Source organism: Eptatretus burgeri, unplaced genomic scaffold (genome assembly GCF_056783735.1).
Source record: "Eptatretus burgeri isolate ZD-2024b unplaced genomic scaffold, Ebu_testis_v1 Ebu_testis_scaffold_938, whole genome shotgun sequence".
NCBI lineage: Eukaryota > Metazoa > Chordata > Myxini > Myxiniformes > Myxinidae > Eptatretus > Eptatretus burgeri.
Genome location: NW_028222887.1, coordinates 1 through 14646, shown reverse-complemented (window position 1 = coordinate 14646; position 14646 = coordinate 1). Strand labels below are relative to the sequence as shown.

The window sequence follows — 14646 nt, the reverse complement described above, 5'->3', positions numbered from 1 at the left end:
GTAAGGAACGATACAAGGAAAATTATTATTTTCCAACCCCAGCCCTTACCCACTTATTCCTTTCCATCCCGATGGACCGGATGCCCGCTTGCTACGGAGCGCGATATTTCAATTTTGGTGTCGCGATCGATCGTCGTTCTCGGTGATCTACTACAATCTACATCGACTAAAATCTACAGTGATCTCCTACAATCTACGAGAAACACCCGCATGGGAGTGTTTTTTAACTCCCGGACAAGTTGTACAACTTCCGTGAGTTTGATTTATTATTTTGCGACAATATCCTGTTTTCAAGTTATTCTGTCCAAGCAGTTAATTCTCTCGAGGTTTTCACACAGAGTCTTTTGTCGATGTTTTAATTTCACAATTAAATTTCTTTCAATTATTTTCTCGTGAATAGTTCTCAAATTGAATTCAATCGTTTGACTTCCGGTTCTGGGTTTGGAGCGACGGCAGTTTCTCTCAGGGGTCTCTGCCGACTTTCTCAAAGTTAAGTTTCCGGTCGTTATTTGTCACGTTTTAACTTTATGTTCTCACCTACATGCTCGCTGTGTGTTCCGAGTTCAGCTTTGTTTTCACAATTTTCCTATTTTGTGAGTTTTCGTCGACCTTGTCTTATCGGGCCTCTTGAGGCCTACCCGTCCTTCCCCTCCAGGTGTACGATCGTTTTATTTGTATTCTCTCCCTATTACCATCATTTCCTATTTTCCCAACACCCGCCATCTATCCCTCTCAACAACACACTGCCTTTCTTGTCTTAAATTCAAAAAATTAACAAAAAAAACAACAACCTTCTTCCCCTATACCCACGAGTATCGATCCTTCTTTTTGTACCTCCTCCTTCTGCCGGCACACCATCTTTCTTCGAGTTGAGCTGACCCACTCTCACCATGATCTTCACAATTTCTTCCAACAACCTCCCATTCCCTCATCTCACCTAATCTTCAAATATCCATCAAAAAAAATAATAATTTCCCTTGTATCCTTCCTAACTGTACACCTCCTGAAACCACGTCTATCCATCTACCCTCTTCCTGGTACTTTTCATCGACCCATCAGCTTCACTCTGCGTTTACTGCTCCAAGTTCACCGTACACCTCCACGATTTTACTTCAACCTTTCCTTTTCCGAAACTTACGCAATCCTAATTAAAAATAATAATCATAATAAATAAATTCACTTTTACCTATACATCGACCGTAACCATGTGGTTCTCCTGTAACCACGTGATCTGTTTCCACCCTCTGCGATTACCGATCCAAATTCACCAGACACCTCACCATCTCTTCTTCAACCTTTCCTTCACCTAATATTCTGCAATCTTTATCAAAAAAAATAATAATATAAACGATCTCTTACAATACTTCATCTTCCTCTTTCACATGTGTAGTTCTCATTACTGTATCATAATTCACTACTCTTCTTCTATTTCAACAGACTGCTCTCAATTCTCTTACTTAACCTTTATTACATCCCTCAAGAAATGTCTTTAGTCTCATTTCTGAACTAGAAATTAAAAAACCCAGTTTGCTTCGATTTTGCTGAAGATCCAGATCCAGATCCGGCCGATCAATGCGATACAAAACGTAAACTGTTCGGCTTGGCGGAGGTACACGCTCTACCAGTTGCCGTTGTAGTTCCACATGCTTTCCCTGTATCGATTCACATGTTCCCTCCGCTGAACGACAACACTTGCTCAACCCGCCGTTTCTAAACCTCGGTGCAGGCATGATGCCAAAATTACCCCAAGCCGGTTTGGTGGACACGTGGTGGAAGCACGTGTAAACTCTTGATGGTTCGACCCATAATCTCCGAGAGATGGCGCGCCAAAACTTCGAGAGCCAATCACCGGATACCACCAGAGGCCGGAGCACCAACACACAAAGAGGGTGGGCAAGGACGTGAGCGAGCGGAGGAAATTCGAGGTAATTCCGAGACAAACCGAAAAGAGTCGAGATCTTGAGATTGAGATCCAGAGAACCTTCTTGAGAGGGACGAGTGCTAATTATCGACTCGCCTTGAACGTCTTGCGGTTTTCACGTCTCACACGGTGCGTACTCTCATCCGTTGGGTTCAATCTCTGCCTTCCTTTCATTCACCTTTCATTCTTCTCATTTTTCATTCCACTTTTCATGTTCTCGCGTCTTTATTTTTCACTCATTCACCACCGCTCGTCCTTTCACATCGGCCCACACTTCACCTCGCACACCTCCCGCATTTCCTGCAAAAATTACATGAAGTTCGCATCACGAACGGCACATTGCAGACGCACAGAGAGTGGCAGCGCGTCGGCGACGGCGAGGAGGGACCGAGAGTGGAGCGCGAGGACTCAGGACACCAAGACCATCGGTCAGAACCATTGGCGGCGCGAGCTAAACCGGACCAGCGCAGGGTGTGAAGGGGAAGGGCACGTGACCCGACCAGATTTTTCTTTTTCTCCTACTTATCTCACCCTTTCCCGATCTCTCTTCTCCCCCAGATGCATGCGGCGCCAGTCATTGTGAACCTGCTCAGTGATTGCTTAGGCTCCGAGGGCGCGTACGCCGAGTAGGGGGTAATGGGAAATGCGATAACGTGTGTAAATATTTAATTGATTGAACCATTGTTTCCTTTGTAAATACTTTCCTGTTTGCTACTAAAAGCCTGTTCTTAAGAAACTTGTATCTTGACTTGTTCCGTCCGTTCCGATTACAGCACAGGATAAACTGTTGCTCAATTGGGCTCGGTGAGCGCTAGAAACGATTACAGAACCAGCGATCTTGCTCGGCCAACGAATTAAGATCAGTTCCGTGATCGCCGCCACATTTGAGCTTTTTCCTGTGGGAACACAACTCTGGGCGTGGGATTCCGCGGGAAGTTCTGGAGTGACTGGTGACTGTGGTCTCGTAGAGACACGATGTCCTCTTGGAGTTATCGGGAGATGACGTCCATTACACTGTTATCCTACAGGTGTCAGAACAGTCACAATATTAATAGTACTGGTAGTAGTGTTAACAACAATAATAGTTACTATAATAACAATAATGAGGATAATAACATGGCCAAGTCAAAATCATCATTGGCGAAGCGAGTGTGAAAATGTATAATTAAGGTGAAAAGGACTTTGAATACAAATGTAATGAATTTCAATACAAATGCACCTGCACATGCCACCCCCAACCCCCTAACCCCGTCCCACCTGTTTATTGTTTGCTAAAAACACAACAAACAACGCATTTCGCTCGGACAAGGTTCCATCGCGGTGGATTTCCTTGTATTATACGATACACAAAACATTTTTGGGATCACCTTGAAACATGATAAATTTAATGAGTGGGAGGAGCTTGAGGCCAATCCGATTGGCTCTTGTCCCACAATGAAGAAACAATGAAACGTTCATGGTTCGGTAAACACGAATGATGATTTATACTCACAGGAATAATGTCCACAACCTGAGGCTCAAACCTTCGTCAGGACTTCACTTATGACCGAAACAGTCTGCTTTTGAATCTCTGGAAGGCCATCCTCACCGACATCATGTTCTCTGCCACCTTGCTCACCTGTGGGAAGGTACGTCAGCAAACATTGGACTCGAACAAGGTGTTTGGGTGAAGCAGGAAATCCTGCCCATGGAATATGTGAAGGATTGGTGTTGGAAGTGAATGAATCCCTCATTTTAAAATGAAACCGATATCTTATGTCAGTGTGTGTGTGTGTGTCCTCCATAACTCCAAAACCATGAAACCAAACAGCCTGAAACTTTGCAAGCAAACTACTCAGGGAACTCCAACTGAGTGCGTGAGTGAAAATTGGGTGTTTGGGTTATTAAAAAAAACACCCCTTTTGAAGATAATTAACGGCCTTATTAATTATATCCTTTAGAAACATATCCCATACTCGAACCTGTGATCATTCTCCGACTTCCTAAAACCTTTCAAACACTTCAAATTTTCAAAAATCTTCTTCTCCAGACACACCGGTCACAATGTCACCAAATTTGGCTGACTTCAAGCCAGGGCCCGGGTACGTTACAGGTTCAGTGGTCCTAATTTTTTTTAACCTTGTAATCTGTTGTTGATGTGGAGTTTCGACTCGGTGGTGTCATGGTTCGAGCGTCCACTCCGAGTCTAGGAGATCAGGTGGTTCAAACCTCGACTGGGTCATCCCGAAGACCGTAAGAATGGTCCGTCCCATGAGGAATTGTCCAGGTGTTGCTTGACGTTGAGTATTTAAAAGGATTGAGCATGGAAAATCCCCGTAGGTGGGACATCCATGGGGAGCAGGAAAATCCTCCTTTGGAAATTCCTCCTTTGAGTGCAGTGAGAAAAGTGATGTCATTGTCGTGACGTCACAAGTATTTTGAGTGCCTCTGGAGGTGAGGGCACTTCCCCCAAGCTCAGCGTTTATGTTTGTCTTGTTGAATAGTCCTGTATTGTGTCTGGTATATTTGTCTGTGTGTCTATGTCTGTCTATGTGTCCATTTGTCCTGTGCATGACCAATCCTGTCCATTTGTGTGTGGCAGCTCCACATGGAGCCTGAGATCCTGGTAAAAACAGTTGGGACGTTAAAGTCTGTGAGCTTTTGTGCAAACATATTGTTGTGGGCCGTGGTACCTGTCCCGCATCGTGTGGTCACACCGATCCGAACCACCACGGTGGGACTCGAACCCACGACCCGAAGTCCACGGCCCACGACCCTGGCTGCTCGGTCACCAAACTTGCCCTCCTAAGGACCGCAGACCGCTCCAACCACGACCACGACCATCTGCAGAGCCCTCGTCGACCACCACCCAGCCACGACGACAGACCGCTTGGCAATCGCCACGATCCCCTCTCTGCCGAACCCTGGTCCTAACAACCACTCCACTCTTCTCAGGTGAGAGGGGTCTCTTCTCCTCGCCACTCGGCTCCTGATTGGACGAGGGGTTGTGGGGCGATTCGTAGTCACCTCTCGAATGGCTGGGGCGTGCGTGTCATGCTCGCCCTCCGCTCATTCGCTGGAGGAAACGTCCATGCCCTGCCTTGGGGCGGAGCCTCGATCTGAGGCGATGGAGGATCCACCCACGCCTTCAGCCAAAAACACGTGGGCAATGGCGACCGGGTTGCGTCGCTGTTGTTGTTGTGGTTGTTGTAGATATAATAAAAACTTAACTAAAAAAAATAACCCACAGTGCACACACAAACTTTCCATGAGACAGAAGGAGGGATTCTTACTATAAACATGTACTTATCGAAATAACTGAACTCCGGAGACTTTGGCTGTTTGTGTGCACATGGCTTCCAGATTCCTTACAATATTTGCACACACACAAACACACACACACACACACACACACACACACACACACACACACACACACACAAACACACACATACATACACACACAAACACACATACACGCACGCACACACACACACATACACACACATACACACATAAACACACACACATAAGCACACAAAGATACACACACATACATACACACGCGCACACACACACACACACACACACACACACACACACACACACACACACACACACACAAACACAGACACATACACGCACATACACACATAAACACACACATACACACACACATAAACACACACACATACACACACATAAACACACACATAAACACACACACACACATACACATGTTCTCTGACAGTATAACATCTGTTGAAGGACTCCAAGTTCAGTAGGAACTTGTTCAATCATTACAATTTTCAAAGTCCTGTAAATCATCAACAGGAGTGACAATCAATATGAAGGGACTATGGGATCGGCCGGAGTGACAATCAAAATGAAGGGACTATGGGATCGGCCGGAGTGACAATCAATATGAAGGGACTATGGGATCGGCCGGAGTGACAATCAATATGAAGGGACTATGGGATCGGCCGGAGTGACAATCAATATGAAGGGACTATGGGATCGGCCGGAGTGACAATCAATATGAAGGGACTATGGGATCGGCCGGAGTGAGAATCAATTTGAAGGGACTATGGGATCAGCCGGAGTGAGAATCAATATGAAGGGACTATGGGATCGGCCGGAGTGACAATCAATATGAAGGGACTATGGGATCGGCCGGAGTGACAATCAATATGAAGGGACTATGGGATCGGCCGGGGTGACAATCAATATGAAGGGACTATGGGATCGACCAGAGTGACAATCGATATGAAGGGACTATGGGATCGACCGGAGTGAGAATCAATTTGAAGGGACTATGGGATCGGCCGGAGTGAGAATCAATATGGACTATGGGATCGGCCGGAGTGACAATCAATATGAAGGGACTATGGGATCGGCCGGAGTGACAATCAATATGAAGGGACTATGGGATCGGCCGGAGTGACAATCAATATGAAGGGACTATGGGATCGGCCGGAGTGACAATCAATATGAAGGGACTATGGGATCGACCGGAGTGACAATCAATATGAAGGGACTATGGGATCGACCGGAGTGAGAATCAATTTGAAGGGACTATGGGATCGGCCGGAGTGAGAATCAATATGGACTATGGGATCGGCCGGAGTGAGAATCAATATGGACTATGGGATCGGCCGGAGTGACAATCAATATGAAGGGACTATGGGATCGGCCGGAGTGACAATCAATATGAAGGGACTATGGGATCGGCCGGGGTGACAATCAATATGAAGGGACTATGGGATCGACCAGAGTGACAATCGATATGAAGGGACTATGGGATCGACCGGAGTGAGAATCAATTTGAAGGGACTATGGGATCGGCCGGAGTGAGAATCAATATGGACTATGGGATCGGCCGGAGTGAGAATCAATATGGACTATGGGATCGGCCGGAGTGAGAATCAATATGGACTATGGGATCGGCCGGAGTGACAATCAATATGAAGGGACTATGGGATCGGCCGGAGTGACAATCAATATGAAGGGACTATGGGATCGGCCGGAGTGAGAAACAATTTGAAGGAACTATGGGATCGGCCGGAGTGACAATCAATATGAAGGGACTATGGGATCGGCCGGAGTGACAATCAATATGAAGGGACTATGGGATCGGCCGGAGTGAGAATCAAAATGAAGGGACTATGGGATCGACCGGAGTGACAATCAATATGAAGGGACTATGGGATCGACCGGAGACCCAGCGGTCCATGTTCCAGTGAACAGTTCATTTACCTCCAGAGGGTTGGGAGACATCTGCAAAGTGTGTATTTCAATTCACAACATTGATTGTTGTCGACAGATCGAGGTTGTGTGACAACGAGCACCGATTAATATCCCACATCGTGTGGACTAAGATAGGGGAGAGGTGATGCTGGATGGAGGTGGTGCTGTGTGGAGGTGGTGCTGTGTGGAGGTGGTGCTGTGTGGAGGTGATGCTGTGTGGAAGTGGTGCTGTGTGGAGGTGGTGCTGGATGGAGGTGGTGCTGGATGGAGGTGGTGCTGGATGGAGGCGATGCTGTGTGGAGGTGATGCAGTGTGGAAGTGGTGCTGGATGTAGGTGGTGCTGGATTGAGGTGATGCTGGGAACCCCTCCCCTCCCCCCCCATAAATCCCACTGATCGATAAGACAAGAGACAAAGTTACACACCTGGGGACAGGGAGCGACCCTCGTGGGACAAGGAGCGACATTAATGGAACCTGGTGCGAACCGCTCGGCACCTGGAATTTTCCACGTGGGATGTGGAGTGATCGGAGTGGGACGTGACCGCATTCGCTCGAGACCTGGAGCTCTCCACGTGGGATGTGAAGCATTCCTTGTTGGACCTGGCTCAAATCGCTCGGGTCCTGGAATTTTCCACAAGGGACGTGAAGTGATCTGACTGGGACAAGTCGTAGGCCGCTCGGGACCTGGAATTTTCCATGTGGGATGTGAAGCATTCCTTGTGGGACCTGGCTCAAACCGCTCAGGTCCTGGAACTTTCCACAAGGGACGTGAAGCGATACTACTGGGACAAGGCTTGGGCCGCTCAGAACCTGGAATTTTCCATGTGGGATGTGAAGTATTCCTCGTGGGACCAGGCTCGAACCGCTCGGGTCCTGGAACTTTCCACAAGGGATGTGAAGCGATCCTACTGGGACAAGGCTTGGGCCGCTCAGAAACTGGAATTTTCCATGTGGGATGTGAAGTATTCCTCGTGGGACCTGGCTCGAACCACTCGGGTCCTGGAACTTTCCACAAAAGACGTGAAGCAATCCTACTGGGACAAGGCGTAGGCCGGTTAGAACCTGGAATTTTCCATGTGGGAACTGGAGCAATAAGCGGGGGACATAGCGTGACATGCTTGTGACCTGAAGTGAACCTGGTGGAGCCTTCCACGTCCCGGTCCGGAAGTCGAAGGATTCCTTTGAGACGTGGGGTGACCCGTGCTGTCCCTGGAACGATGCAAGTGAGATCCGAAGAAACCTGAGTAGGATCTTGAGTGACATGCCTCGGACCGACAGCGACATGCGTGGCTCCTGGAGGAATCCGAGCGGAACCTGGCTTAACTGACGCATGACTTGCAACAATCCACCTGGGACCTGGGTCGGTGGTAACACAAGTAGGATGTGTGGGACTTGGAGCAACCCGCATGTGACCCGGTGATGCCTGCTCAGGATTTGGAATGACCTCCCTGCGACGAGGAGCGATATTACATGCGTAATCTGGAGAAACCCGCGCTAATCCTGAGAAGTTGCAAAGGAGATCTGAAGTAACCCGAGTGAGATCTTGAGTGACGTGCCTCAGACCTGGAGCAACATACGCGGGACCTGGAGCGACCCGCTCGGGATGTGGAGCAATCTGAGTGGGACCTGGCATGATCCGCTCATTACCTGGAGCGACATGAACGGGCCCTGGAGGGATGCAAGTGAGACCTGGCGGAACTTCCGCGGAACTTGGATCGATCCAACGAGGATGTGGAGCGTTACGCGCAGGACCTGCAGTGACACTCGTGGGACATGGAGTGATCCGAGTGCCACCTGGAGCAATCTGAGTGGGACCGAGCGTGATCCGCTCATTACCTGGAGCGACATGTACGGGACCTGGAGTGACCCGCTCGGGATGTGGAGCAATCTGACTGGGACCTGGCCTGATCCGCTCATTTCCTGGAGCGACATGTACGGGACCTGGAGCGAACCGCTCGGGATGTGGAGCAATCTGAATGGGACCTGGAGGGATGCAAGTGAGACCTGGCGGAACCTGCACGGAACTTGGAACGATCCATTGAGGACGTGGAGTGTTACGCGTCGGACCTGCAGTGACACTCGTGGGACCTGGAGTGACCCGTGCAGGACCTGGAGCAATGTGAGTGGGACCTGGTGTGATCCGCTCATTTCCTGGAGCGACATGTACGGGACCTGGAGCGACCCGCTCAGGATGTGGAGCGACATGTACAGGCCTTGGAGCGATGCAAGTGAGACCTGGCGGAACCTGCGCGGAACTTGGAACGATCCATCGAGGACGTGGAGCGTTACACGTTGGACCTGCAGTGACACTTGTGGGACCTGGAATGATCCGAGTGGGACCTGGAGCAATCCGTGTTGGACCTGGAGCAATCTGTGCAGAACCTGGAGAAATCTGAGTGGGACCTGGCCTGATCCGCTCATTTCCTAGAGCGACATGTACGGGACCTGGAGCGACCCGCTCGGGATGTGGAGCAATCTGAGTGGGACTTGGCATGATCCGCTCATTACCTGGAGCGACATGTACGGGACCTGGAGCAATCTGAATGGGACCTGGCCTGATCTGCTCATTTCCTGGAGCGATATGCACGGGACCTTGAGCGATCCACTCGGGATGTGGAGCAATCTGAGTGGGACCTGGCGTGATCCGCTCATTACCTGGAGCGACATGCACGGGACCTGGAGGGATGCAAGTGAGACCTGTCTCAACCTGCGCGGAACTTGGAATGATCCATCGAGGACGTGGAGCGTTACGCGTCGGACCTGCAGTGACACTCGTGGGACCTGGAATGATCCGAGTGGGACCTGGCATGCTCCGCTCATTTCCTGGAGCGACATGCACGGGACCTCGAGCGACCCGCTCGGGATGTGGCGCAATGTGAGTGGGACCTGGAGGGATGCAAGTGAGACCTGGCGGAACCTGCACGGAACTTGGAACGATCCATTGAGGATGTGGAGTGTTACGCGTCAGACCTGCAGTGACACTCGTGGGACCTGGAGTGATCCGTGCAGAACCTGGAGCAATCTGAGTGGGACCTGGCGTGATCCGCTCATTACATGGAGCGACATGCACGGGACCTTGAGCGACCCGCTCGGGATGTGGAGCAATCTGAGTGGGACCTGGCATGCTCCGCTCATTACCTGGAGCGACACGTATGGGACCTGGAGCAATCTGAGTGGGACCTGGCGTGATCCGCTCATTATATGGAGCGACATGTACGGGACCTGGAGCGACCCGCTCGGGATGTGGAGCAATCTGAGTGGGACCTGGCCTGATCCGCTCATTTCCTGGAGCGATATGTACGGGACCTGGAGCAACGCGCTCGGGATGTGGAGCAATCTGATTGGGACATGGAGGGATGCAAGTGAGACCTGGCGGAACCTGCTCAGATCTTGGAACGATCCATTGAGGACGTGGAGTGTTACGCGTCGGACCTGGAGTGATCTGTGCAGGACCTGGAGCAATCTGAGTGGGACCTGGCGTGATCCGCTCATTACCTGGAGTGACATGCACGGGCCCTGGAGGGATGCAAGTAAGACGTGTCGGAACCTGCGCGGAACTTGGAACGATCCATTGAGGACGTGGAGCGTTACGCGTCGGACCTGCAGTGACACTCGTGGGACCTGGAGTTATCCAAGTGGGACCTGGCATGTTCCGCTCATTCCCTGGAGCGACATGTATAGTACCTGGAGCAATCTGAGTGGGACCTGGAGGGATCTGAGTGGGACCTGGAGGGATCTGAGTGGGACCTGGAGGGATCTGAGTGGGACCTGGAGTGATCCGAGTGGGACCTGGAGGGATCTGAGTGGGACGTGGAGCAATCTGAGTGGGACCTGGAGGGATCTGAGTGGGACCTGGCGTTACGTGTGCAGAAGCTGGATCGATCCTCCTGTCACTTTGAGTGATGCACGAAGGACCCAGAGCAACGCGTGCGAGACCCGGTGGGAGCCTCTCGGAATGTGGAACGATCCACTTGAGACCTGAAGCGACCATCGCCGGACCTGGAGGGACCCGTGTGTCCGAGCTGCTTTGCGAGGCGTGAAGAGAGTGCAGTCCTTCCCCTCCGTTGTTTAATTCTCTTTCTTAAGTCCTCTTTGCTTCAAAGCACAGAATCGTTCCGGGTTGTCTCAGCAGCTGTTTCTTCAATCTTCCAAAAGACAGGAAATCGTTTTGCGGTTGAGGCCCCGCCCTCCACCAATCGGACACGTCCCGCCCGTCGATACTCGGCCACTCCACCAATCAGAATCACCCTTCTTATCGAGGCCCCGCCCTCCACCAATCGGACACGTCCTGCCCGTCGATACTCGGCCACTCCACCAATCAGAATCACCCTTCTTATCGAGGCCCCGCCCTCCACCAATCGGACACGTCCTGCCCGTCGATGCTTGCCACTCCACCAATCAGAATCACCTTTCTTATCGAGGCTCCGCCTCCACCAATCAGACACGTCCTGCCCGTCGATGCTCGGCCACGCCACCAATCAGAATCACCCTTATTATCGAGGCCCCGCCCTCCACCAATTAAACACCACGCACTCGCCTGCTTCTAACTTGTCGAGCCTGGGTTCGAATCCCTACCCAGGTCGAAGCTGTCTCGTTATCGCCGGCATCAGCCGAGTCGTGAAAGACTTGTGTCAAACTCCCCTCGGACGATCCCATCCAAACTGATGACTCGGTGGGAGTAATGGCGGCCGTGAACACAAACACACTCGTTAATCCTCCCGACATAAAAACATGTTCTAACCCAATTTGAGGCCTCTACAAACAAATCGATTCACCTTCCAAATTCCTCTGGATCTCGTGTTGATAAACGAGTGTGCCGGTGACGTCGTGCAGCCATGACGGGCCGAACGGCCTCTCCACCCGCGCCTCATTTCCTCGTACAGTCGATACTTTGTTGTTTTGAAAGTCTTGGTGGTTCACAAAACGCTCGAGAATAAAAGTTATGGCTTTTAAATGCTTATGACGTCACTGTTTAACCGTTTACGAGTGTATCATTGTGTGCAGACTTGAATGGGCGGCCATTGTGACGCACTTCCGGTCACGTGATCGGCATGACCTCCGGTATTTAACATCAGGACCATGTTGTAATGTTTTTAACGCAAATTTGGTCGTCCAGATACAGATACGGAACGTCGGTGTAATTTTCAAAACATTTATTGAACAAACAAACAGATTATACACCCACGGCTTGTGGGCTTGGGATCCGAGAACCCTGAGTTCACATCCCCCCTCGGCTGTTAAATTAACACCAGGTGGGGTTGACTCTGCCTGTCATCCTTCGGAGGTCGGCAAAATGAGTGCCGGCTTGCCGGTATCCTGCGTCGGAGTGGAGAACCCGTCCAGGATTGTGCCCGATCGCCAAGGAGAGACCGCTGAGGCAGCACCAGAGCTCTGCGCAGAGGACGGTCCCGATGGACGGACGGAAACAGATGATATGTGCCGGCGCAGGAGATTCTGGACAATACATACGAGTTCCAGATCTCTCAACATAACCGGAGAATCTTCGTCTTTATATAGTTTCCAGTAAGACAAAGTTTTTTATTTATTTATAATTTTCTGGCACTGACGCCAGTTCTCCCGGTCTTGACAATTTCCAGGTGAACCTTATCTTCAGTCTGCTTTGACAGCTCCTGCTTCAATGGTTTGGAACACACATTCAAACCCAGACATATTAATCACACAGAATGCTGGAATGACGTCAAACACCAACTCTAATGGCCATTAAAACAAGTTTCCATCGTATGTAGGTTAAAAGTCAGTCTGCTTCTCCCAAAACTGGGAAGATATGTTATTTTGAAGCGACCAGAGCGCCTGTACATTTTCTTAAGTCGACATTCCAACTCGTTTGTGCCTTCCATACAAAATTCTCAACATAGTTCAACATGACAGGCAATTCTTCTTAATATTCAACTTACTGGAAAAGTTTAATCTGTTTACACATTTAATATACAGGTGACCTTTCCGCACGGAGGAGAAATAAAATTATGCCAATTCCAAATGGATCCAAACTTAAAACATCATTTCATTTTTGAGCGCACCTTTACCTTTCTCTTTTGTGGAACACGTGTCCTTGAAGACTCTGTCGGAGGTAATTCGGCTTTCAACGGAGACTCGACTTTGGGATTCCCATTGGGGACCCGATCGGCCTGCGGTCGATGGTGTGGCTTCGAGTGAACTCGCAGTGAAGGAAGGTGCGATGTCAGGTACAGGTGAAGCGTCGACACAGTTGGTGGTGGCTTCACCTGCACCTGTGATGACGTCATGGGACGTGACTTTGTCTGTGTTTGTCGCACAAACCGTGAATGCAGCTTCGTCCGCATCTGAGCGACTTAATGAGGAGGTGACTTCGGCTGCACTCGAGAAGGTGACGGAGGTGGTGACTTTTTTAACGAGGCGATTGAACCTTCGGTGGAGAGTTTCAAGGAATCCTGGGGACTTGTACATCCTCCCGGAAGGCTCCGGCGTGTCCTCAATACGATCTGGACTTGTACCGGCGACGTTGATTGAAGCGAACCTCGACTTCTCGTCCACATCTTCGGTTCGATGTTCTTCCAATTTCTTGGACACCATGGAGAGTCGGGTCAAGTGAGTAAGACAAGAGTTCTGTGGGTGTGAAACAAGAAGAACCAATCAAGGACGGAGGAAATGACTGATAGACAAGAAATTGCACAAGAGAGAACAACCGAAATTTGCATAGACGTTTTCCAATAAATATTAAATAATAAACGTGATCGACATGTCGAAATTACAGGTGATTCACCTCTTCCATCCACCATCAATTACAGGTGCTATCCGTGATATAAGCCAATTACAGTGGTCACGTGATTATGAAAGCAAAGCAAGAAAAGGTTCAAAATGAGGTCACTAAGTTGACTTAATGACGACAGCAACCATTGTTTGGAGAACAACCACGAAACGCAACCACGAACTGTAACGGGACTCGGAAGAGCGTGTCCCTCCGGCAGGCCGAACGGTTCACGTTTTGTACGACACTGATAGACTGGATCGACATGAGAACCTGAGAACCGACATCTCATGACTCCGTCCTTGTGACACATCCTACCTGTCCACCAAGTGTCGTCCGAATCCATTCACAACTTTTTGAGATATCGTGCTCACACACAAACAGGTAGGGGGTGCAAACATGACCCGTGTATGGAGAACACCTTTGGTGGTGGAGGCAACAATGAACTACAGAGGAAGGAATGGGGAGGCACCCCGACCCCAAACTCGAACCCTGGTACCCCGACCTCAAACTCGAACACTGGTACCCCGACCCCAAACTCTGACCCTGGTACCCCGACCTCAAACTCTGATCCTGGTACCCCAACCCCAAACTCTGACCCTGGTACCCTGACCCCAAACTCGAACCCTGGTATCCCGACCCCAAACTCTGATCCTGGTACCCTGACCCCAAACTCTGACCCTGGTACCCTGACCCCAAACTCTGACCCTGGTACCCCGACCCCGGACCCTAGTACCCCGACCCCGAACTCTGA

General features: G+C 50.1%; 1 protein-coding gene across 2 annotated transcripts; it reads right to left on the bottom strand.

Annotated features, from left to right (window-relative positions):
• Positions 1-1481: 1481 nt before the first annotated feature.
• On the bottom strand, positions 1482-11452 carry LOC147006965 (uncharacterized). 2 transcript variants are annotated; one of them, XM_085867713.1, is made up of 3 exons: positions 7572-11452; positions 3414-3539; positions 1482-2943 (listed from the first exon to the last, which is right to left on the bottom strand). In XM_085867713.1, exons 1-2 carry the CDS (start codon positions 11136-11138, stop codon positions 3462-3464), a joined length of 3645 nt encoding a protein of 1214 aa, XP_085723839.1. In that variant the 5' UTR covers positions 11139-11452; the 3' UTR covers positions 1482-2943; positions 3414-3461. The 2 variants fall into 2 exon arrangements, with proteins under 2 accessions (XP_085723839.1, XP_085723838.1); XM_085867712.1 differs by lacking the exon at positions 1482-2943 and having other exon boundaries at positions 2966-3539.
• Positions 11453-14646: the final 3194 nt, after the last annotated feature.

What these genes read in the sequence shown, in the direction of transcription:
- LOC147006965 (XM_085867713.1), bottom strand. Translation starts at nt 11,138, where the DNA reads ATGGTCGCTTCAGGTCTCAAGTGGATCGTTCCACATTCCGAGAGGCTC. An exon ending in GGGTCGCTCCCTGTCCCCAG is followed by an intron (nt 3,540 to 7,571) that starts GTGTGTAACTTT and finishes ACCTTCCCACAG; the next exon opens with GTGAGCAAGGTGGCAGAGAA.